General features: G+C 32.6%; 1 protein-coding gene across 1 annotated transcript in view; it reads right to left on the bottom strand.

Moving 5' to 3' along the window:
* Positions 1-913: 913 nt before the first annotated feature.
* The window catches only part of LOC126883787 (acetylcholinesterase-like), a 168,797-nt gene continuing 143,072 nt past the window's right edge, over positions 914-26,638 (bottom strand). Inside the window, exons 4-5 of the mRNA XM_050649456.1 lie at positions 10,778-10,941; positions 914-938 (exon numbers count right to left, since the gene is read on the bottom strand). Of these exons, the coding sequence (XP_050505413.1) occupies positions 914-938; positions 10,778-10,941 (189 nt within the window). The remainder of the gene's footprint in view (positions 939-10,777; positions 10,942-26,638) is intronic.

Below are 26,638 nucleotides of genomic sequence, written 5' to 3'. Positions count from 1 at the left end.
CTTTATATATTTTTAGTAAGTGCATTTTTTACTTCTAAATTTCAACATTTGACATTTTAAGATTGACGTTATTAAAAGGTGAACAAACAATGCGTAGGTACTAATTCCGTAAAAGGGTTTACGGACATGAAATTTATATCAATGAATTATGTGTCACTTACTGTTGATTGTACGGTAGATTTTTATTGGGAGCAAATATTCTATTTCATGTAATTGCCTTAAAATATGTCATATTTTTAAAAACAACCACCATTATATACCATGCTTGACATTGATCACAACTACTGTTTCGTAAGCTCAAGAAAGGTAATTCTAACCGTGTTGCCATAGTTATATAAAATATGTCTTCTTATGAAAAATAAAATCTTTTGATTTTAAAAAATAATGTTAGTAGTTTATAATTATATTTTTTACTAATCCAAATAAAAAAAGGTCGTAGAAACAGTATAGTAGAAACAGTATTACTCACTCTGATGAATTACGACACTCGCCTACGGCTCGTGTCGCAAACTTCATCATCGTGAATAATAGCCATCATTACATGCTCGTTGAATAATAAACTATAGTTTATTGTCCGACTGGTATATTATTTAACAAATACTGATGTTAAAGTCAGTCAAATATTATATAGTTCCCTAGGCTGCTATTTTTAAAAATAACCGTCCAGGGCTTATTAAATTTACAAATAATTTGACAATAAATAAGTCATCAAAAGGTTTTCGTCGACACGGTCCACGCACTGCTTCGTCAACCAGGCATCAAAATGGAAATATTCTTTCTCGTAAATCCTCAAAGTTTCTTGGCACAACCATCTACTGCTCAGTGCGTCATAGTTTTTCGATTTCTTTCTAACGCATTAAGTTGGAAGTGACAGAAAAAAAGGTACGTCCTTGATTAAAATCATTTATAACATTTATTGTAGTTGTTGACAGATGGCGCTGTAATCGAACAAAAAATTATTAAAAAAAAATATTTATAGTCGTATTACTCCGTAGAGTAACTAGGTGCATTTTTCCGTTGGAACTTTACCAGCTGCAGACGGGGGATGTGAATTGCATAGTGTAGAATTCCTTCCCTCTCGTCTTCACTGCAGCATCCATTTGACTTGCAAATTGTAGAAGTCTTGGAGGTGTCACCAGGAAAGTGTACCAATAAGTTTTCAATTTAAAAATATTTTAGTAATGTTTTTAATATTTTTCAATAATATTAATTTACTATTAGGATTGAAAACTACTTCGTCCTTCGCCAAAAAATTATTTATATATTATCTATACGACTATAATCTGTAAAATTTATAAAACTATACAAATCAAAGAACATACTTTTTAAAAATAAAATAAACAAAATTAATTTGATTGTATACCAAATTACGATTACGATTCCGACAACTGTCAGTTTTAATTAAAATTCCATGCTATGTTATGATTCTCTACATTTTTAAAATCATATATTACATCACTAACGATACACTGGAAGACTGAGAAGTTAAATTATAGTCGTATACATATGTAATAGGTAAATAATCAGTAAATCGGTAAACCTAAAACTTTTTTTGATTATAGCGCCATCTATCAACAACTGGAATAACTGTTATACATGTGTATGTATCACGGACGTGACTTTTTTCTGTCACTTGCGTCACACTGAAAAAAGCCTCTGAGAAGAACAATAAACTAAAATTTTAAACAATTTCAAACATATATTTAATTACATCATATCCCACTAGTACAAACTCGACGGCAAACAAATTCAACAAATTTTTCCGCATTTATTAGATTCTTCGCTACCGTCAAGTTTAGCAGGAAAGCGTTGTTGCGAAATAAAAAACATATAATATAATATATTTACCGTAACAACTACCGGCTACACTGTTTCTCTTTGTTATTAAGAGTGTGCAACAAAGATAGCTATCTGTAATATGAAGTGTCGAAATCATGTTGACCTATAGAAGGTTATGTAAGATTTTTGTTTGTTTATTTTTTTTTCATCTTTTATGGGCTTTTGGAGGCTGTGCCCATGTAGGCAGCAACATATCTTAAAATTCACGCCTACTAAACCTACCATATAACAAGACTATTACGAACCTAATCAACCAAAAAAGGTTAGTGAAGGGAAACTGAAATTGATTAAATAATAAACTCTTGTTAAAATATAAACTAAATAAATAGAATTTAATTTGAAAACAATAATTTGCCATTATATTTAACCTCCAATAAAATTCTCCCTGTAATAGGAATGGCATGTCAAGAAAATCTGATTATTCCCTATATATTTTTTCAAACTTAAAATATGATAGTCCTGTCACCAGGGGGGGTAGAACGGCCTTCTTAATTCAGATGGACTTCCCCAAGTTTTTTTTTTATGTATTTTTGCCCGTAGAACACGAATTTTTTGGGTAACAGTTGATCCGGATGTCGATAAGATTGTTATAAACAAAGAAGTTGAGGAATTACATAACAGCAATTTCTCGCAAAACAAAACAATTTTTTGTATTTTTTGGGCCATTCTAACCAAAAAATATTCTTACAAGTTTTTTCGTAGGATGCATAGTTTTCGTAATAAACGCGGTTAAACTTTCAAAAAATCGAAAAATTGCAATTTGTGAACCCGAATAACTTTTGAATAAAAAATAAAATAGCAATTCTGCTTACCGCATCTGAAAGTTTAAGTCAAATTATATCGGTTTTGAATATTTGCATTGCTAAAAATTTATTTTTTTATTGTTAAAAAAAGCTACAAACACATAGTGTTTCCCGTGCCTAATACATGCGTTACATACAAGCCTCGCTTGCACGTTTACCTACTCTATCTACTCGTTCGATTTTAAATGAGAAATCATTGAAAACATCACTCAAGCACTAGGTGATTATAGCTTTGTTTAACAATAAAATAATAAATTTTTAGCAATGCAAATAATTAAAACCGATATAATTTGACCTGAACTTTCAAATGCGGTAAGCAGAATTGCTATTTTATTTTTTAGTCAAAAGTTATTCGGGTTCAAAAACTGCAATTTTTCAATTTTTTGAAATTTCAACCGCATTTATCTCGAAAACTATGCATCCTACGAAAAAATTTGTAGGAACATTTTTTGCTTAGAATGGCCCAAAAAATACAAAAAAATGTTTTGTTTTGCGATAAATCGCTGTTATGTAATTCCTCAACTTCTTTGTTTATAACAATCTTATCGACATCCGGATCAAGTGTTACCCAAAAAATTCGTGTTCTACGGGTCAAAATACATAAAAAAAAACTTGGGTAAGTCCATCTGAATACAGGAGGCCGTTATACCCCCACTGGCGAGAGGACTATGACAACAAGGAGGAAATTGCGTACGAGTCTTATTGTTTGCCTTCGACCATAGTCAGCAAAATGGTTTCAATATAATATGAGTTGTTTGCATTACCAGTAAAATCACTTTTTAATTAACTTAATTTAATTGTTGTACGTTTATAAGTTAATATTTTGCGGTACTTAAGAATCCAACTGAGTTTGCCAAATCCAGCCCATGCCAGTCTGCTCTTCTAGTGTTTCCGCACTTTGGTTCTTTTTGTCGGGCTTCAGAATTTTTGGCTTTTGTAGATATATGCTTAGATTTGTTCTACTTTATTGTAATTTAGAGTTATACATCTGAGATCGTCTATGTTTGTCATTGTTTCAGATGTTGTCAAATACATTTTTAGGTTGACATTTTGGCTCTGTGTCTGTGCGCTCCTTTTTTGTAGTTCCTCGAATGTGCACCCTGTTGTACTGGTTGATAACTATCCATTTTGTAAGTCATCCAGTTGTTAATAATTCTCATAAACATTCTTTAGGTTACATTATGTGTCCTATTTTTTGTGTAGTCGTTCGCCCGCTCCAGGCCTTAGGCATGTTGGTACTATGAAAACATCTATTAAATAGCTCTGTTAGTATTTTGGATGTTTTTATTTTAAGTCACTCTATATTTGGTAGTATGTATCTCTAGTTTTACGTTTTTCATTTTTATTTTGACGTTTTCTTTTGTTGCTCCATTAGGCTTTCTTTACGAAATATAAAAGGACTTGTAAAAAGCTTTTCGAAATATACGAAGTTTTGTAGAAGTCTTCACCGATTTTTGTTATTTTTCTATTGTTTGCTATGACTTACTGTATTCATATCTTGTTCCATTTTTTGATGGACTCAAATTTCACTCAGTTTGTAATTGTTATATTCAGTTCTGCGTCTTCTTGAGTGTGGAGTTTATTTTTCGCTAGTAGTTGTCTTCTTTTCTTTGTTAGTTATTTAGTTCTTATTTAGATTCTTTGCTTGTTTTGTCTTCATTATTTATTTTCTTCTTTGTGACCTGTACTCCAGGCTTCGATAAGGTTTTTATTTATATTTTTTTAACGTCATGTATTTGATCAACTTGGCAGACTAAGACAATATACTTTCTGCACTAGCTGATTGGCGAGTGGACCAAAGGTGTGTAACACCCATTAAAGCATCTATGAGAGCGCAGAAGTAAGTGTCGCACTCCACCATAGTACATCAAAGTTTAAAAAGGAACGTGGAGTTTGTCAAAATGATAATGTCGCACGAAAAGTGTTAGCAATGCTGTTAGAATTAACATTAAGAAATAAAGTTCCAAATGTAATTATAAGAGCTAAAACAGAAATTAAATATGCTGTAGAAAGAATAGCTTACATTAAGTGGAATTTGGCTGGACACGTGGCGAGAATAAACGTGGTGGATTTGCGTCCTGGCTTTGATACAAATTGAGGTGATACATAATAAAAAGATAAGATAGAAAGATTCCATTAAGAGAGTCACAAGATGGGCATTACTGGAACATCTGAGGGAGCAGTGGATCTTACAGGCTGCGCGATCATGATGATGTAGTTTTTCAGATATTTAAAAAAGAGCAAAATTAAACATGTTATGAGAAATAACGTCTGGGAATTTATAAACAAACACTTAAAAGAGTGGAAACAAAGGCCTGGATATATTAGTCAGTTATTAGACCAGTTGTGACTTACACGGCCAAAACAAGACCAGATACAAGCAAAACACAAAGACATCTGGAGACCAACGAAATGGAGATCTTAAGAAGGGTTGCTGAAAAAGGACTAGAGGACAAGGTAAAAAGTGAGGAAATCAGACGCATAATATGTAGGGTAGACAATATAAATACCTGGGTAAAGAACAGAAAAGAAGAGTGGAATCAACGCATAAGCAAGATGTCTGAATCAAGGATAGTAAGAATAGTCAGAGACAAGTCACCGCTAGGCAGAAGAAGTATAGGACGTACAAGGAAAAGATGGAATGACTATTTAGGGACAGAATAAAAGGAACCGTTGAAGAAAAATAGGCGGTACTGCCACTGCCTATATAAATGAAAAAAAAAGAGAAGAAGAAAATGGAATTTATAAAACTATTTAAGATAAGAAAAAACTGGAAGTTGTAACGTTTCAATCGGCCGATTGAATGCTTCACCAAGCTCCGCTCGGTACTTGTCCCTCGTACTATACATTTCTACAAGCGACCCTACTATCGTCAAATTAATTTGTCGAATTCTTCTAAGGTATTTAAACCGATGCAAATTTGTACCAGGGCTTTTTCATTACATGGGGAACATTACATGGGGACACAAACTGTAGCTGGAGAAAACTATCTTGGAGAGCCGAACGCGACAGCGACATCTCGCAACAGCCCACAGTATCCTGTATCCAACTACTGATCTACTGATGCATCAGAAGAAGAATGGCTTCAACAAGATAGCCCTAGAATTCCCACAACTACCGTCAGCAACAGAAAGTTCTGCAGAGATTGGAGACCTCCCATAAGAACTGTGTGACTCCGACAAGAGGACTTAAAGCTGAGTACCTTTTTTACCTTTATAACTTTTATACCGGTAACCACCAGGGTCTCGGTCACAGTTTCAGAAAATTAATTTGGTTGCCTGTACATAATAGAATGATTTTTATTAATTTTTTTTATTTGAATAAATAGTATATACAGCGTGTCTACTTGAGTTGGAAACATATGGGAAACTTTTTTATTATTAATTTTACGAAAAAAAGTTATTCTTTATAAAAAGTTCTGCATGCCCCAAAACCTAAGACTCAATTATCAGATATTAAATTTTCTCAATATTATACGAGGTATGTCAAAAAATATGAATTTCGGCTAAGGGTAAAGTACCTTTATTTCTCTCAATATCGAAAATTCTTATGATAAAAAGTTGTTTGGAATTAAAAACTAAGATGAAATATGCAATTACATGCTTCTTATTGAAAAAAAAATATTTTTCTCAAATTTATGGATACCTAACATCGTTTTTAATTATTACAAATATCATAACTCGTTTATTATTCATTTTACGAAAAAAAGTTATTTTTCATAAAAAACTTTGCATGGTCTAAAATCTAAGACACAACCATGATATATCAACTTTTATTAATTTTATACGAGGTGTGTCAAAAAATATGAAATTCGCTCAATATTATAGCACCCTTATATTTCACAGTATTTCAATTAGAAGGATGTAATTACATATTGACACAAAGTTTTTAATTCTAAACAACTTTTTTAATAACCGTTTTCAATATTGTGAAAAATAAAGGTACTTTACTCTTGAGTGAAATTCATATTTTTTGACATAACTCGTATAAAATTAATAAAATGTCATATCTGTTGGTTGAATCTTCGGTTTTAGGACATACAGAGATTTTTATAAAGAATACCTTTTTTTCGTAAAAGTAATAATAAAAGAGTTATCGTATGTGTAATGAATAAAAACGAAGTTAGTACCTATCAATAAATTTGAGAAAAATTTGGAAAATATTTTTTTCCAATTAGAAGCATGTAATTACATATTTGAGCTTGGTTTTTATTTCCAAACAACTTTTCATAATAAGAATTTTCGATATTGAGAGAAATAAAGGTACTTTACCCTTAGCCGAAATTCATATTTTTTGACATACCTCGTATAATATTGAGAAAATTTGATATCTGATAATTGAATCTTAGGTTTTGGGGCATGCAGAACTTTTTATAAAGAATAACTTTTTTTCGTAAAATTAATAATAAAAAAGTTTCCCATATGTTTCCAACTCAAGTAGACACGCTGTATATAAAATTATTTCGTAAACTTTTTATTTTCTGTACCTTTCTGGGATGGGTGTGAGGGAAGATTGAACAGGGAATGAACCCAGGGCTAAGCAGTCGGGCAGAGCACCATTCTGATGGATGGAACGGTGGACGTTTTTATTTTGAATATCCTAAGGGATGTTCTAGGAATTACTCCCCTTGTTTATCCCAGCAGTGTGGTGTTGCTTAATGCCATGGTCGTGCTACGATCAGGACGTTACAAAGTAGTAGAAATAAACCATCTAAGAAGAGAATATCGGATATCCAGACTAATACACTACAATCTAATTTCTATTGTACGGGCGTGTACTGCGAATGAAAGATAAATGATGACCAATACAGGCCCTTAACTATGATCCATGAATTGAAAGTAGGACAGGAAGATCAGAATTGGAATGGAGAGAAGAAATGAGAGATGGAGCCATAAATATGGAGCAATGGACCAATTGAAAAAGGTTCAGAGGCTGTAGGAGACTGTAGGATTCCTGTTGTGTTACAATAAATATAAATACCTATGTTACAGTTCAAGGTGATTCTCAGTTAGAGTTGACTATTCCTAGTTTGAGTCAACTCTAACTAAAACGAGCAGTAAAAGTTGATTTAAAAAATTTAATTCAACTTTTACTAGTTGAAGTTGACTATACCTGGATCGATTCAGTAAATGTCGATTATACGATTTATACGAGTATAATCTCACATGTTTTTTTGACGAGTGTGCGTCTCTTTGTTTTGACCGTTTTAACTACTTATCACGATTTAGTCCAGGCTGTATCGTCGCCCCCGTTAGACAAATCATTCCTGTTCGATTTCTTTGCACAAACTTACTCAAAAAGAGGTCTTTATAATAAATCCACAGGGTGCCGGGCGGTATTGTGGCTGAAAAATTGTTTAAACAATTCTTTTAAACAAATTCGCTAAACTAATGTTTTCACTTTGGCAAATTTTTTTTAGATTTTTTAGGTCATTTGTTTCTAAAAAATTGATTGTTGTCGAGTTATATGAAATTTAAAATTTGAAAAAGCGAAAATATCTATTTTTAAGGCTTAATAACTCGGTTAAAAATATTTATTTTGAAAGTCAGAAACTGACCTACGTAATAATTCATCATTAATTATCAACAATGAGCTCTAAAGGGTGTATTGAGGCGGCCGTCAATGTCAGAAACTGACCTTCATAATAACTCATCATTAATTATCAACAATGAGTGCTAAAGGGTGTATTGAGGCGGCCGTCAATGTGAGTGTGAGTGAGGTGCATTATTGGATGGCTGAAATGGTGCATCTCTTTCGCACTCACCATTGACGGCCGCCTAATACGCACTTACCGCTCATTGTTAATAATTAAAAATAACAGCTTAGTAAAAAATGATGACAAAAATTTCTTCACGATTTTGTAGAGGGGGCTATAAACTTTTTGGTCACTTTCTGACTTTCATAATAATTATTTTTAACCGAGTTTTTAAGCCTTGGATGGCTATTTGTATAACTCGACAATAATCAATTTTAGAGAAAAATCACAAGAGACCTTTTTTGCTCAAAATACCACACGATCTACAAAAAATTCGAAGTAAATTTTTCGAAGTAAAAAAATAATTTTTGTGAATTTGTTTAAATAAATTGTTTATACAATTTTTTGACCACGGTGCCGATTGACACCATGTGGATTTGTTATATTCTTCAAGTGCCATCTTCGCGACGAAGGTCGGCAATCATTATAGCTATTCGGATTTTGGAGACTGAAAAGACTGGTTGCTCTGAAAAGATCGTTTGATGTACATCCGTACCACTCTCTCAGGTTGCGCAGCCACGATATTCTGCGTCTCCCTATGTATCTTTTTCCTTGAATCACAGCTTGCATAATGAGATGAAGCAAGTTGTATCTCTCTCCACCTGTAATATGTCCGAAATATTCAAATTTTCTGGTTTTGATTGTATTTAAGACTTCCATTTCTTTATTCATCTTTCGCAGAACCTATTTGTTTGTGACGTTTTCTGTCCATGATATATTTAGAATTCTTCTATATACCCACATCTCGAATGATTCCAGTTTTTCATTGATGCCGCATTCAAGGTCCAAGCTTCCATTCCGTAAAACAGAGTCGAGAAAACGTAACACCTAACCAACTTTACTCTTAGCTCTAACCTGAGATCTCTTGTGCAGAGCACTTTTCTCATTTTGTTAAAATTCGCTCTAGCCTTTTCTATTCTAACTTTAATCTCCTGGAAGTGATCATTTGTGGAGTTGATCATTGTTCCTATATATGCATATTGGTCTACTCGTTCGACGTTGGTTCCGTTTATGAGGATATTCTCCTTATTTCTTTTAGTTTTAGATATTCTCATGAATTTTGTCTTCTTGATGTTCATTGTTAGACCTCTTTTTGTGTAAGTTTGTGCAAAACGATGGAATCGGAATAAATTACCTAACGGGGGCGACGATACAGGCTGGACTAATTTGAACATAAATAACATTTAATTTCTATTCCAGTCGGTTGTTTGTGTAAATCAACTCTTACTAAATGGCGTTGGGAAGAGTATACTTTTTCTAGTTGGATTCTACTTTTACTAGTAAATGTTGAATAAAAATCTTCATTATATGTTTATAATCAACTTTTACTGAAATCAGCCGTTTGGGTTGACTCAAAGTACGAATAGTCAACTCCAACTGGATAATCAACTTGAACTGTAACATATATATTTCATACGCTGCCTTGATCATGTCAGCTTGGATGAGCACTAGCTGGTACTCTATGGGTATACTTGTTATATATATTATGCTAAGGTGTTAGTTTTTGCTCCATAGCTAGTATTCCTGTTGCCCTCTGGTTGTCTGGTTGTGACAACATTTATACAGTTCGTTTTATAGTAATATTTTGAAGATGGTTATTATCAAGTTTTATAGGATTATTGTAACTATTTAATCAAAGATGAACTAAATTCCGTTTCTGATTATTTAAATTTACTACTCAACAAAGGGTCATCAGGTATTTAATAACTGTACAATTTTAAAATAGTACCTACAAGTATATGTGGTGTAAGATATCACTGTTTTAATATCATTTTTCTACTACTTTACGATTTTATTTCAGCTGACCGAGAAATAAATAAGCAGAACTGCACCAAAAACACACTTAACATAATTACTGAAATATCCAGGTAGCTGAAAGCTTTTTTAGTTAGTGTAGACCTACAGAATGAAAACCTACCTGTTTCCTGCCTAGACTTGCCGCCCGTTCTTTAATTATCAACAATTTAGTACAAAAAATGCGATTTTTTCGATTTTTTGCTCTCCATTCAAAAGTTAAATACTTGGCATAAAATTACAAAATTTAATTTTTTAGAACCTTGAATAACCTTCGTAATGACGATTTTTGAAAGCTAAAAAGTTAATTTGTTGCTGTTCAAAAACTAAAAAAGCAACTTAAAACTACTATCTTTTCTATATCTCGGTATCTACTCAATGGATTTTGATCTTCCTTTTTTTTAATTTTTGTATGTACTTTTTGTGTATATTACAAATTAAAAATATGCAATTTGTCTAGACATTTACTAATTCATAAATAATCTAATTTGTTAAAACCTACCTGTAGTCACCTACCTGAATATTTCAGTGCCTAAAAAATTCCTTATTTCTCTGGACTAAATATAATGAAGTAATAAATACTAACCCTGTGCCGGCAAATCTTGTAAACACCTGCATTATCTTCAGACTTAACTCCCTCTCTCTTGAGTTGAACTGTAATGAGAGATTCAGTGGATGACCAAAAACGTACTCGATTTCGTCGCCATGCATTACCCCCATCCATTCACCCCAAAGGGACGTACTAGTTCGCTGTAACAAAAAATGTATGTTGTGAAATTGCTTCACTGTTGCATCTCCGCTTTTGTTATATACACTTCCCCAAGAAATTAACGCACCACCTTAAAAATGGGTAATTTTTAATGTCTCGAATTTATTTCCCAAGCCTGTTGTCCGATTTAAGTGCTTTTTTAAACATGTTACAGCCTTATTCTTTAACAATATCGCTATAATAATATTGTTGCTAAACAGGTAAACGGTTATTGTATACCGGGTTTACCAATTACACTGTGATTTCTTCTCAAAGTTCGCGTGACTCTGTGGAATATTCTGGCACTTATAAAATACTGAAATTAAAACCCAACTATAGCCTTATGTTTTCTTGGCATTCCGTTTTTTATTCATTCGCTTATGTTGAATAATGAAAATGTTAGGTACTTTCACAACTAGCCTTGATTTTCGTCAATACAGGGTATTTTTAAATAGGTATAGCAAACTTTAAGGAGTAATTGTGCATGAAAAAATAAAGCCAGTTGCTTTATAATCATATGTCCGAATATGCTTCGTTTCTCCGAGATAGGGGGTGTTGAAATTTTTTTTTAATAAACTGACGATTTATTTATTGCTCTAAAACCGGTTAAAATATTCAAATGAAATTTTTTATATACAATTACGAATTTAATACTGACCATTGGCGGGCATACCGGTAATACGACCTTTATGTGCGCCAATGATGGACATAAAATTTCTTTATTATATGTCAAAAAACTGCACAAAAGCTACCTCTTAAACCCACCAAATATTATTTGCATATCTCAACTGTTTGTAAGAAAAAATTCAACAATCCCTACCTCGAAAACGAAGCATTTGCGGACATACGTTTATCAAGCAAACTGTCATTATTTTTTAATGCAGAATTACCCCTGAAAGTTTGCCATATTTATTTGAAACAGCCTGTATTAATAGAAAACAAGGCTAGTTGTTAAAGTACTTACCTTTTTTATTATCCAACATAAGCGAATGAGTAAAGAAAAATAATGTTAAGAAAACATGCAAGCATATTCCACGCAGGTGATGGAATCAAAAACATATGGTAAAAGAAAGAAAGGGAGGCCAAGGAAAAGATGGATCGATCAGATTATAGAAATCGGACAGGAAAAAGGAAAAACACATCAACAAATGAGAGAGTTAGTAAAGGACCGCAAAAAATGGAAGATATGGATAGAGGATGAATAAAACCTCCGACGCCCCTGGGGGGCATAAGGAGTTTCTAGAAAGAAGAAGAATATTTCACAAGGTGACGCAAACTTTGTGAAAAAATCACAGTTTTATTGGTACATCGACCAACATCGTACAATGACCGTTTACGTGTCTAGCAACAATATTATTAAAGCGTATTAACAAGTAAATTATTATTCTTTGGTTTTCTCATTTCAAAGTCATTTTCAAATAAAAGAATCTTTGTATTTTAGTAACAACTTGCAGTGCTGGACTCAGAACTTGAAATACCGAAGGTGAATTTATAATCTTTGGTTTATTCCCAACAAAAATGTCAACAAAAAAGATCATAATAGTTGTTTTAATTACTAAAATAAGTAATAGTCTAAGGGCTGGGAGCGGATTTTGTGCGTGCTAAGTAATATGCAAAAACTATACGGGTACATGTTGAATTAGTTGTGTACATGACTTTCCCCAACGGCCGGAAACCAGAGTGGGGGACGAGGGTAGTTATAAGGAGTCAAAGTCGCGGTTTTTATTTTTTTTTTGTGACTCTCATGATGTGCACCAAAATTTGGGAATAAGTAGGTCATGACGTAACTAAGTAAAATCTCCAATGCGGCACGCTGCGTGGCCGAAAAAGGGGTGGGGGTAGCGGTGAATATTAAAAATATAAGGGGTTTTTTGCGACGTTCGTGATTGAGATAGTGCATCAAAATTTGGGAATAAGTAGACCATGACATAACTAAGTAAAATCCGCAGAGCCGGAAACCAGAGTGGGGGACGAGGGTAGTTATAAGGGGTCAAATTTGCGATTTTTATTATTTTTTTTTGTCATGCTCATGACCCCTCACTGATCACGCAAAAAACTCCTTATATTTTTTTCTGTTCACCCCCACCCCTTTGGCGGTCACGCAGCATTCCACCCCTGGAGATTTTACTTAGTTAAGTCATGACATACTTATTCCCAAATTTTGGTGCACTATCTCGATCATCAGCGTCACAGAAAAAATAAAAATCGCGATTTTGGCCCCTTATAACTACCCTCGTCCCCCACTGTGGTTTTCGGCTCTGAGGATATTACTTAGTTATGTCATGGTCTACTTATACCCAAATTTTGTTGCACTATCTCAATCACGAACGTCAAAAAAAACCCCTTATATTTTTTATATTTACCCTTGCCCCCACCCATTTGTCGGCCACGCAGCGCTCCACCCCTAGAGATTTTACTTAGTTACGTCATGACCTACTTATTCCCAAATTTTGGTGCACTATCTCCATCATGAGCGTCACAAAAAAAATAATAAAAACCGCGATTTTGACCCCTTATAACTACCCTCGTCCCCCACTCTGGTTTCCGACCACTGTGGAAAGTCATGTACACAACTAATTCAACATATCCCCGTATAGTTTTTCCATATTACTTATCACGCACAAAATCCGCTTCTATCTCTCCGACTATAATATAACCACATTTACAAAAAATAGATTAAAACAATTTATTTTATTGATTTACAAAGCTTAACAGGCCTAGAGCTAAAAACACGATTAATTTAATAAAAAATATATAATACAGTGTGGGCCAAAGAAAAGAACCCACCTCGATATTTGGCAATATTTATTATTAGATTTTAAGGAAATGAAGAAAAGGGTAGATTTTGTATCTAAGAGGGACACATTTTTACGGTACATACATCTGTCATTTTTCAACCCCTTTCCTTCCACTTCCCCCACCCCTTATTTTTAAATATGTAATAGAGGTCGTGTGAAATCTTATTTGAAAGATTATTCAATTCTCTATTCACTAATATAAACATTAACATAATTATTTATACAGGGTGTCCAAGAAAACTTATTTTGGGTTAAATTAATTGACAAAAAAGAAGAAAGTATTTAATTTATTTAATTCAACTTACATTCTACTGCTGTCACAAAACAGAGAAAAATGTTATTTGATAAATAAACATTGCTTTTCGCTTAATTTCAATGTTCAAGCTGCCGCCCATCTGCCTCTTGGTAGGTTGAATATTGGATTTAAGCAACAAACAGTGATTATTTATGAAATACACACTTTTTTCTGTTTTCTGTTAGTAGCACAATGTATTTTGAGGTGAATAAATTACATACATTCTTCTTTTTGTGTCAATTAATTTAATTCCAAATCATTTTTCTTGGGCGCCCTGTATAAATAATTAAACTTGAATAACCTTTCAAATCAGCTAGCACACGGGCCCTATTCCCTATTTAAAAATAAGGGGTGGGCGAAGTGGAAGGGAGGGGGTTAACAAATGGCAGATGTATGTAACGTAAAAATGTGTTCCCCATAGATCAAAAATCGACCTGTATCTTATAAATACTACCAAATATCGAGGTGGACCATTTTCTTTGGCCCACACTGTATACTACAAAACTTGTTTCAAGTGGGCTGGATTCTGTCTACTAATTTGACTCACTAATCTTTATATTCATCCCTGTTTATTACTCTTCCTTCGCAACCAATAATTCCCTTATTTCTGAGATCTTCCTGTACGCTGACAAACCATCTTTGTCTGCGACTTCTTTTCCTTCTTTTCGTGATTCTGCTCCGTTTTAGGGTCACATTGGGCATTCTCTTCCTTTTCATTCTCATCACGTTTCCCATCGATCTCACTTTCTGTGTTTTTATGACACGACTGATGATTGGTTCGTAATATAGTTCCTCTAGCTCCCTGTTCGTTCGTTTCACCCAACCTTCCACCTTTTTTTCCTCCATATACAGGGTGAGGCAGATAAAGGGCCTATTAGAAATATCTCGAGAACTAAAGGCAACAGAATCATGAATATTGGAATAAATGGGTTTTGAAGGATGATCTATTAAATTAAAATATTTTCATCTCTTTGTAACTTCCGGTTATACCGGAAGTTGCTTATAACTTCGTTTTTTTAAATGCGACACCCTGTATATATTTACATTTTTGGATTCTCCTCAATGTTGTCTTTCTAAAATATGAGGTTTTGTAATATCATACATGGTATTTTAAAAGATATTTACGTTTTTTATTAAATTCGTAACAATATTCACACCCTGTAGAATTGTAATACTTTGACATTAAAAACTCTGCTTACGTTCAAGTGATTTTTAATATAGTCTACTACTGTTAAGAATCATTGGTATAGCTAATTTTGAAATTTTAGTATACAGGGTTAGTCGAAAAAAAAAAAGAATATTTTCTGAGTTTTCTTAAATGCACCCTGTATTTTAGTATTGTAATGAAATGATATTTTATGGTACTTTTTTATTTTATAAGTGTTCCCTATACCTAATTGCTTTAATTTGTGAGTTATTGGTGATTCAATCTAAATATTAACTGCAACAAAAAATAAGTAAAATTTTATTAGGTTGGCCCTGAAAAAATTCAATCGCAAATAATACATCTATAGTTCTATAAATACATCTTAGTTCAGACTGATCCTTAAAATTACCAATAATGGTTTAGCTATCAGAATACCTACGTAGATAAGATTGTTGGTGCGATTAACAATTAAGCACAAATTAAAGCAGTTTGGTATAGGAGATGCTTAAGAAATAAAAAAAGCACCATAAAATATTATTTCACTACAATACAAAAATACAGGGGGGAGACCGGCCCTGGCAAGGTATGGTGAAGTTGTACTGATATTGTACTCCTAGTTTTTACTAAAAACAAGTGGTATTATTAAATAGTTTTTTAAAATTAAAGTGTTTATCTACTAGATACTACTACGTAAGTCATCTATAGGTAATTATTACTTTATTATTGTGAAAAGAAAACGTCAAATAATAAATATACACCACCGTTCAATCATTTTGTGAGGTTAGCTAGCATGAGGTCGGTTTGTCGCTTACCAGAGCCGGACTGAAGCTTTCGCCACTGCAGCTAAAATGACTTCACACAATGTAAACACACCTTCCGATCTAACCAGTCCAGTAAATCAACGTTCGAATATCACAAACAGTTATGCATCAGCCGCTTCAAACTCTTTTCCGAGTAAGACCCAAGCAATTGTATTTAGTTGTATCGATAATGCTAAATTGCAGGATTATTTAATTCCGTTGGGCACAATAATCAACCCAAAAAATATTATTTTTTCATCTAGATTATCTCATAATAGAATCTGCATGTATTTGGCAAACAAAACCGTAGTAGATAATTTCATGCAACAACATGGCTCTATAGAAGTACTCGGCGAAGTTGTAACAGCACGGAGACTTGTCTCTCCAGCAGAAAGACTAGTCTTGTCTGGTGTCTGCCCGTCAATTCCTCATAAAGTATTAGTTGAAGAATTACAGAATATTGGTTTAAAGCTTATTTCCCCAATAACATTTCTGAAAATTAGCTCAACTCTTCCCGAATATAGTCACATATTGAGCTTTCGGAGGCAAGTTTATGTAAGCCCTATAACATCACCAATTCCAGATTCTATTCTAATAAATTTCGACCAAACACCTTACCGCATATTTTTGTCACAAGGTACACTCACCTGCTTTATTTGCAAAAATACAGGACACATATCATCCCAATGCAATAACAGTTCAGTAACGGAATTAACTCATATTGATTCAAACAATGAAGTACCAAATCAAACAGATCCAACAAGTATATTACACAAGTTACCAAACACTCAGCAGTCATCAAGTTATGCATTATCAAATCCGAGCATATCACCTACACCTACAAATCTCCATGACCAAGAAATTACTAATACTCCTACTCATAGCAACACTTTCAGTCATCCACATTCAGCGGCAATACCGTTTTCACAAACTCCTAAAGCAATATCCTCCAATCTATCAGCACCTCTTCCATTAGATACAACTGCAGAAAACTCCAATAAAACTGATACATCACCACAATTTTCCGAAACAACCATTTCAACCAATCTTACAATCAAAACTTCAAGCTCGACTTCTGTCATTACCAATGAGTCTGCTCCAGTACTTCCAAAGGTCATAAAGCCACAACATCTAAGTGAAAACTCTAATAGCACTTGCGAAAACGCAAGTTCTTCCATAAAACGCAGTATGGGTGAGATCGATACTCCTCCTTCAGACTCAGCAATTTCATCACAAAATCTGTTTGCAAAACCCAAATCTTCTAAACCAAAAAAACCGCGCTCATCTAAAGTCCCATCTACACGGGAAACTCTTGAAAATTTTATTGATAATCATACCCCACCATTCGTTTTAAATTACCACCAATTGTCCTTACTGATTGATAATGTCCAAGGCTCCCCCGACACTATTAGCGTCGTTAAAGAATTTACAACTGATATGCCTGGTTTACTCTATCTTTTACAAAGCAGCTATCAATATGCAAATGATAGATCTACAAAAACTAAGTTTACAAAACTTAAAAAGAAACTTCTTAACCATTTAGGGAAAGAGATTTCTGACTTAGACAGTGACTCTTCTGTAGATAATTGCTCAGTATCATCTAACTCCGAATCTGTTAACAACATTCAACTCGATACTTCAATGGAACATTGATGGATTTTTCCATCGTCTTCCTATGCTACAGCTTCTTTTATCCGAATATTCTCCAGATATTATTTGTCTACAGGAGACAAACTTAAAGACCAATCAGTTGTACAATTCAAAATATTTCAATTGTTTCCGCAAAGACCGTACAGATGCAGGTCGTGCAAGCGGTGGTGTAGCGATACTAGTAAACAATCTTCTTTTCCGTTTACCCCCAGCATGTAGCACATTTTCAGCTGAACTCTACGCCATATACCGTGCTGTGAAACTTCTTAACGAGCTTACACTCACCAAAGCCCTGATCATAACAGATTCCCTTAGCTCTCTTAACTCATTAAAACACAATTTTCCGAAACATCCTTTTGAAAAGTTGCTAAAATACCAGCTTTCCCAAGCTCATGAACATGGAAGAAGCGTTCAATTTGTATGGGTTCCCTCACACGTCGGAATAACAGGAAATAAAGAAGCTGACAGGTCTGCACGAGAGGCAAGTTTAAGTGATTTTTCGGAGCCGATAGACAAGTGTGTCTCCAGTGACTTAAAAGCTTATTTTAAAAATAAAGTGTTGTGTTTGTGGCGAAATGAGTGGTCTCAATCTAATTCTAAGTTAAATAAAATAAAAAATAATGTGTCTTAGTGGTTTCCATCGTCGCGCAATAGACGAGAACAAATTGCGGTTGCGCGTTTACGTCTAGGACATACCAGGTTAACGCACTCTTACCTTTTCACAAAGAGTAATCCACCTATATGCGATCAGTGTAACGTCCGATTAACAGTCGAACACTTTTTAATAGTTTGTAGTAAATATGACCAAGAAAGACAGCGCTACAAAATCCCAAACGCTCTACCACAGGCTCTAGGTCAAAACTATTCCTGCGACAATATAGTTAATTATCTAAAATCCATAAACATTCTGTACAACCTGTAGTTGTTTACTTTTGTTATTTATATTTTGTTCCGTCGCTAATAACCTTTTGGTGGATGCGACTTCTTTTTCTAATAAAAAAAAAAAAAAAAAAATACAGGGTATTACATTTAAGAAAACTCAGAAAATACTCATTCCGAGTTTCGACCAACCCTGTATACTTCAATTAAAAATTTAGCTATACTAATGATTCTTAACAATAGTGGACTATATTAAAAGTCATTTGAATGTAAGTAGAGTTTTAGATATCAAACTACTACAATTCTACAGGGTGTGAATATTGCTACGAAATTAATAAAAAAACGTAATTATCTTTTAAAATACTCTATACAGTCGAACCCGCTTATTGGAATAGCCTTCGTGCCAAGCAAAAGTATTCCTATAACCGGGATATTCTAATAACCGATCATTGGTGGCTAGTAGAAACGTTTCGGGACCTCAAATTTCTATTCCTTAAAGCGGGATATTCGTTTAACAGGTATTCTAATAAGCGGGTTCGACTGTATAACATTACAAAACCTCATATTTTAAGAAAAAAGACATCGAAGAGGATCAAAAAATGTGAAAATATACAGGGTGTCCCATTAAAAAAACGAAGTTATAAGCGACTTTAGGTATAACCTGAAGTAGCAAATAGATGAAAATATTTTCATTAAATAGATGACTCTTTTCAAAACCCCTTAATTCAAAATTTAAAATTTCATGATTCTGTTGCCTTTAGTTCTCGAGATATTTCTAATAGGCCCTTTATTTGGCTTATCCTGTATAACTCTGAACTCTGAACATTGTCCTTTCCTATCTTTACAATTTCTCCGTATTTGCTCATAATGGTTGTTCATATATGGTTCTTCTAGGTTTGTAAGCAGGCAAACGCAGTCCAGGACGAAGAAGAACCTCGTGGTTGAAGAACTTGCGAGATTGGTATGGTGTTGATACAAGCATGCTATTTAGGGTGGCAGTTAATAAAATTAAGATAGCTATGATGCTAACCAACGTTCTGAAAGGACATGATACATGAAGAAGAGGAAGGTTTGTAATTATTCTATTATTCTTTAATGTTTCCATTAGTATAACCGTGTTCTTATTTCTATTCAAATAAATTTCAATGGGCAGTTCTCAAATAAATTTTCAGTAGATTGAAGTTTCCATGCTTTTTCTCTAGTCTTACTTACTCATTCATTTTTTATAAAACGTGTCGTATTAATTGTCATGATATTTATTTTCGTATCATTAGCTATATCTTTTCGTATTTTGTTTTCAAATTTTTTTCGTTTAATTCTGGAACAGCTATATTTTTAATCTGCAGTAGTTCCCATTTGATTTAAGATGTAGATGTTTATGGCTCATATTCTTAATAGTACGTTCTTTAATGGTAAAATATTGCAAAACCTCTAAATTTTAAAGAACCGCTTGTATGGACATGAAATTTGGCAAACACATAGCTAACAAGTCAAAGAAAAAAGGGATATTGTGCCGATGTGTGCTTTTGTCCTAGGGGTAAGTTTCACCTCTTTTGTGGGTGAAAAATATATGTTCGAAATAAAGAAATATGTCCGAAAATAGATAAAATGACTAATTCTAAGCAACTTTTGTTCTATAAAGTTTTTCACCAAGTTAAGTTGATACTTTTCGAGTTATTTGCGAGTTAATATGTTAATTTTTCTACAAACTAACCACGTTTTCAGACGGTTTTTCGCAAATAACTCAAAAAGTAAGTATTTGGTCGAAAAAGAAATTCTTATCAAAAATATAGAACGTAAAAAAGTGAAAATCACGGTGTATATATTAGGTCACTATACTTAGTAGAAGCAGAGTTATAGCTAATTAAAAAAATAGGTTCATATTCGTCAAACTCCAAATCGAATAATTTAACGTGCCATAACCAAAAAACGAAGCACTCTTTTGGGAAAAACTCATTTTAACTTTTTTAAAATGTAAAAAGTGCTTATTTTTGTTTCTTAAAAAAGTTTTAGCATCAAAAGTAAACAAGTTACGCTCAAAATAAAGTTGGTCCCTTTTTGAAGTTATATTTTTTTAGGCGCCATTGAGAGTAAAATTTCATAATACTGCGCGCATGCGCACACAGACAGTATGGCGTTTAGTTTCTAAATCTTTCAAGTTATGGTTAATTATACCAACATACGTCTGTTTTGGATTTTCGCGACAACGAATATTTCAGTGTGCAACATACGAAGTGCGAAAGTAAATGGCTCTAATAATTATTTCAATAAACAGCAATGTAATTTGCAATTTATTTTCGTTCTTCATATTTTGCACAATAAAATATTCATTGTCGAAATAATCCAAAACAGATTTATATTCGTGAAATAAGATATATGTATAAATATATCAGTGCAAGAAAAGTGTGAAAAGAATATATTAGTGTTTTTAGTAAATATATTTATTATAATTTTTGTGTCTTTGGATTTGTCTTCCTCAGGAGTAAGATAAGTATTATTACATTTTATTGTATATTTATTATACATCACTTTGTCTATTGGTTTACTGTGAATTGTCATTAGGTACTTCCAAACCGATACAGACACAGTCTTCGTAGCGCATTTGGTATAGCATTCGGCTAGAGATCGAGAGGTCTTGAGTTCAAATCTAGTGCAATCCTATACTTTTTTTTTATTTTTTTGAAAGCGGTAAGCACAAAATTAGTTTGGTGTTTAAAAAAAATTAAAACAAACTCTTTAAAGTATATTTATTTTTAAGAAATTATATAATAGAAGTATAACTTCTTACGTGCGTACAAAGTACACACACATTCTTTGTTTTTGGTAAGGAATCGGGAAAATCACCGACTAATTAGCATTTCAAATGAACTTAATTGTTACCACTTCACAAGTTTTATACTCGCGTATGTAATGATCATATGATCTGTAAGTTTCATCGGTTCAAAGTCCTTATTTTTAAAAGAGCTATAGTTAAAAGGGCTTGGACGAGTCACTTATCACGAGTGTATGCAAATTTAGAAACACCGAATCTTGAAACACCGACCAACTTTTGTCTTACAGAAAAACAAAAAATACAAAATATTCCGAAAAGTAAAACTGATTTTTTTTATTGTATAAGATTTTTGGTATCTCTAACATTTTGTCAGTTATTTTGAAAAAAGCGTTTTTTTCAAAATTAAAATTTTAAAAAATTTTACTTTAATTTTTTTTTTCAAAAATAGGCACTTTGAGTCGATGAAACTTACCGATCATATTATAAACACAACACAAGCAAAGTAACTTGTGAAGCGGTAACGATTAATTTCATTTAAGTTGCTAATTTGGTGGTGATCTTCCTGATTTTTTTCGTCAAAACAAAAGGGGCCAACTTTATTTTGAGCGTAACTTGCTTACATTTGATGCTAGAAATTTTTTTCATAAAAACACAAATTAAGCTTTTTTTAAACACTTTGAAAAAGTTGTAATGTGTTTTTCCCAAGAATGCTTCATTATTTGGATATTTCACATTGAATTTATTATATTTGGAATTTTTCGAATATGAGCCTATTTTTCATTAGCCCTAACTCTGCTTTTGCTAGGTATAGAGACCTCGTATATACGCCGTTTTTTTTTTACTTTTTATAGGCTATAGTTTTGCTAAGAATATTTTTTTTCGACGAAATGCTTACGTTTTGATTTATTTGCCAAAAACCGTCTAAAAACGTGGTTATTTTGTTGAGAAATGAACATATTCACTTGCAAATAATTCGAAAAGTATTGATTTGTTGAAAAAACTCTATAGAACAAAAGTTGCTTAAAATTAGTCAGTTTATCCATTTCGGGACTTATCTTGGACATATATTTATTCACAAGCAAGAGGGGGTGAAACTCATCCCCAGGGCAAAAACACACAGCGGCACCATATCAGTTTTTTTCTTTGACATATTAGCTATGCGTATATGCCAAATTTCATGTCAATCCAAGTGGTTCTTTAAAATTTACAGCAAAAACCGTGAAATAATGTACTACAAAAGTTTCAATAGATTTTAATCTCGGGCACCTTCCGCATTTAAGTTTTTTCTAATCCTTGCTTGCACGTATAGTTCCTACATTTTTTAGCTTAGCTTTCAATGTTTTCTTTGACAGTATATCTTGATTTTCTTTGATTTAAGTTTAACAGTTCTTAGTAGTAGTAACAATCGGATTATTCTTATCTACCCCATCAGACGTCTTCATTTCCACTTTGAAGATGTTCGAAAACGATTTTCTATGTGGAAATCGAAACGTCAGAATAAACGTATTTTGAAATAAAATTGTGGGCAATTCTCACTAAATATAGTAGACATAGTCGAGTCTCCAATCTGAGACACAACTGTCTACACTACAATTACAATAAATATGCACCAGAAATAAACAAGCACGAGGGGCACTCCCAAATAATGATTTGCGAGTGATCCTCGAACATTCAACGTGTCTTGGTTTGTTTATTTCTACTTAGTGCATCTTTATTGTGATTGTAGTGTAGACAGTTTTGTGTCAGATTAGCGAATCAACCATAATATTATATGCTACAAGAAAATAGCTTTAAAAAATATTACGTATGTGACGATAATATAATTTTATCGTATAGAGTACGCCAATGTATTAAACAAAACATGTTTTTATACCATCTTTGGCGCATCTGTTTTGAGATGGACGTTGAGAGGTGACTCAAATTTTTTTGCAGAGATTGCTTGAAAATAAATCAAATAATAATATTTAAGTTATCCTCCCTCTCAAAAAGGTCCGCAACATTGTTTAAATAATCAAAATGTCAAAAATTGAAGGAAAAATTCGAATTTTTTCTTTGTTTTTTGATTATAACTTTAAAAGTATTCATTTTCGAGAAAAGTTGTACTAACATAAAAGTTGTGTAATTAAATTTCCTACAATAAAAAATTAGCTAAAAATTTTAGAAATAGTCACCCTAGTTGCAAAATAGCAATAATTGCGAAAAAACCATTCAAAAACAAGTATTCGCATTTTACGTTTTTCAACCATTTATGCTACACTTAGGACCTTCATATTTCACCCAGAAAAACGTTGTGATACAGTAATATAATACTGTAAATTTAATTAAGATCGGTTTAATAGATTTGGCAAAATAAATTTTGCAATCCAGCTTTCGCAAACAAAATTCATTTATTCAAAATGTTACAGGACTGAAAATAAAGCAGATAGCAAGTTGAAATGTTTTTTTGCTTATATAAGTGTACTGTACCTTTCATTTGCAATTTTCAAAATTAAAATCGATTAATTACCACGGCGTCAGAAAATTTTTGAAATAAACAATAATATTTGGTGCTGCGCGCAGGACAGCGGTGTTCTATTCACACAAGTTGATTTCCACCAAAATTTCTTCCAATCTTTATCTAATATATTATTTTTTTACTCTATATTTTGTTGTATTTTAATATTTTAATTCCACAAAAATCAAACTAATTTTATTATTGTTTTTGAAATATTGTTTAAAAAATTGCATATGTTTAAAAATAATAAACTTTTATTATTTAAGTTAAAATTTGTGAACAAAGAAAGTTTTTGCTAATAAAAGTGTTATTTCAAAGGATAGAGTATGTGTTTTTATTTTGCAATAAAGAAATTTTTTATTTATATCGAAATGTGATATAAATTAAAATGTATCAATCATTATCAAAGGTCATTGGAATGCCCAATCAGAGCAAACTATCCGCTGTCCTGCGCGTAGCACCAATAACTAATGTTTATTTAAAAAAATTTCTGACGCCGTGGTGTTAATCGATTTTAATTTTTCAAAATTGCAAATGAAAGGTACAGCACACTTCTATATGCAAGAAAATTTTGAACTTGCTATCTGCTTTATTTTCAGTCCTGTAACATTTTGAAAAAATGAATTTTTTTTACGAAAGCTTGATTGCAAAATTTATTTTGCAAAATCTATTGAACCGATCTTAACGAAATTTACAGTATTGTTTTATTATATCATACGGTTCTTCAGAGTGAAATATGAAGGTCCTAAGTGTAGCATAAATGGTTGAAAAACGTAAAATGCGAATACTTGTTTTTGTATGTTTTTTTCAAAATTATTGCTATTTTGCAACAAGGCTGACTATTTTTTAAATTTTTAACCAATTCTGTATTATAGAAAATTCAATTACGCAACTTTTATGTCAGCACAACTTTTCTCGGAAATGAATACTTTTAAAGTTACAATCAAAAAACCAAGAAAAAAATCGAATTTTTCCTTAGTTTTTTGACATTTTGATTATTTAAACAATGTTCCAGACCTTTTTGAGAGGGAGGATAACTCAAATATTATTATTTTTATTTATTTTGAAGCAATTTCTGCAAAAAAATTTGAGTCACCTCTCAACGTCTAAATGTACTAATATTTTTACAGATGCGCCCTGGTCTAAAAGCCATTTATATTATTCTCGGTGAACTGAATGGAGAATAATAAAGAAGGTATAATAGGTGAGTCCTGACCACATTCTGTAATTAATAAGTAATTAACGCTAATTATCTTACTGGGTATATAAATTAAGAAAAGAAGATTTAATTAATGTTATGGCAGAATTTGACTTAGACACGACAGGTAAAGTAGACAATCTTCGATCAAGAATGGTCTTACACATACGCTTAAAAAGACTGACACAGTTACCAATGTCGGACCGGAAGATCCAGAAACATACGATTTCCAAACGGAAAATAATCATAGTCAAATAATGGACACAGTTAGAAATGGGCCTTACATTTTGACGGATCCAAAGACCCCACAGAATTTTTGGAGAGACTACACGAACCAAATACCTATTACCGAATTCGAGACGACGCGTTACTAAAAGCGCTACCAGAAATATTTAGGGGAAAAGCGATATTATGGTTCCGAAGCAATGTCGACTTCTGGTCAAACTAGAACAATTTCACGGAGAATTTCAACCTCGCTTTTCAATCAGCAAACTGGCTAGACGATTTGGAAGACCAAATTAGAACAAGAACGCAGAAAACAAATGAACGATTTAACCTTTAACTACCCGCGCATCAAGTTATAACATAACTACACGCGTGGCGTACTTTATACGCCACAAGAAAGTACACTTAAAAACAGCGGATATGTTTATTTTTTTTTTTTTGAAAAAATACAATAAGTTATTTGTTATATACCTTATTCAGCATCAGCGAATATTTGATGTTCCTTCTCAGTAAGCCAATTGGGATTTATAACTGGAATCTGATTCCATGATAAATAAAATTACTAATAAAAAATTTTTTGAAATGTGATTTTTGATATGAGAAAAAGTATTGTTTATAAAGAAAAATATATTTTGTTCCATAATGACTAAAAAACAATTGAAAGATGTATTTATATTACTACTTATATTACTATAATCGTGGGCTATATTGTGCACGACCGGAAACAACAAATAATAAACTGTAAATTACGATCTTCCCAGAACGCCGATTATAACGAAACTAAAACCAATTGTAAAGCAAATTCCAGTGATGAGTTAGAGAGATAAACAAGGTCAAAAATGTAATATTTAAATATATTTGCAGTGGAATTCTTATATCTGGCGTAAAAAATACGCCAGCGCGTGTAGTTAAATGTTTTAAATAATATTTTCTGTTAGACCTTCAAACTCTAATCAGAAAGTACGGCAAAATGGACAAAACACAACATTTCTAACTAGTCCAGAAAGCCACTGCGCATCCGCTAGGAAAAATATTCCGATTTGGACTTTTTGCACAATCTTACTCAAAAAAGACCCCTTTTAACAAATTTGCGTGTTGCCAGGACCAAAAGTGGGTCAAAAATTTTTTAAATGTTTTTTTTTTGTTTTTTCCTAAGATTATTTTTTTGCATGGAACAAAGTTTTTTTATGATTTTTGGATCATTGCAAACAGAAAAGGTCTTTAGCGATTTTTCTCTATAGCTGATAGTTTTTGACATATTAGCGATTAAAAATTGAAAAATTGCGAACCCTCAAAAACAAACTATGCGAAAAACTGAAAATTTGAATGTTGCCAAGGTAGGTAGATATTCTTTAAACATCGACTGATGAAATCCCGAAGAGTTTTTTGCAATACAATATTCAAAACTCCTTTGTTTTTTAATTGCTAATCAAGCGTGTG

Source organism: Diabrotica virgifera, chromosome 4 (genome assembly GCF_917563875.1).
Source record: "Diabrotica virgifera virgifera chromosome 4, PGI_DIABVI_V3a".
NCBI classification, from domain to species: domain Eukaryota; kingdom Metazoa; phylum Arthropoda; class Insecta; order Coleoptera; family Chrysomelidae; genus Diabrotica; species Diabrotica virgifera.
The sequence above is the reverse complement of the archived record's forward strand: the minus strand, read 5'-3'. Positions and strand labels throughout refer to the sequence as shown.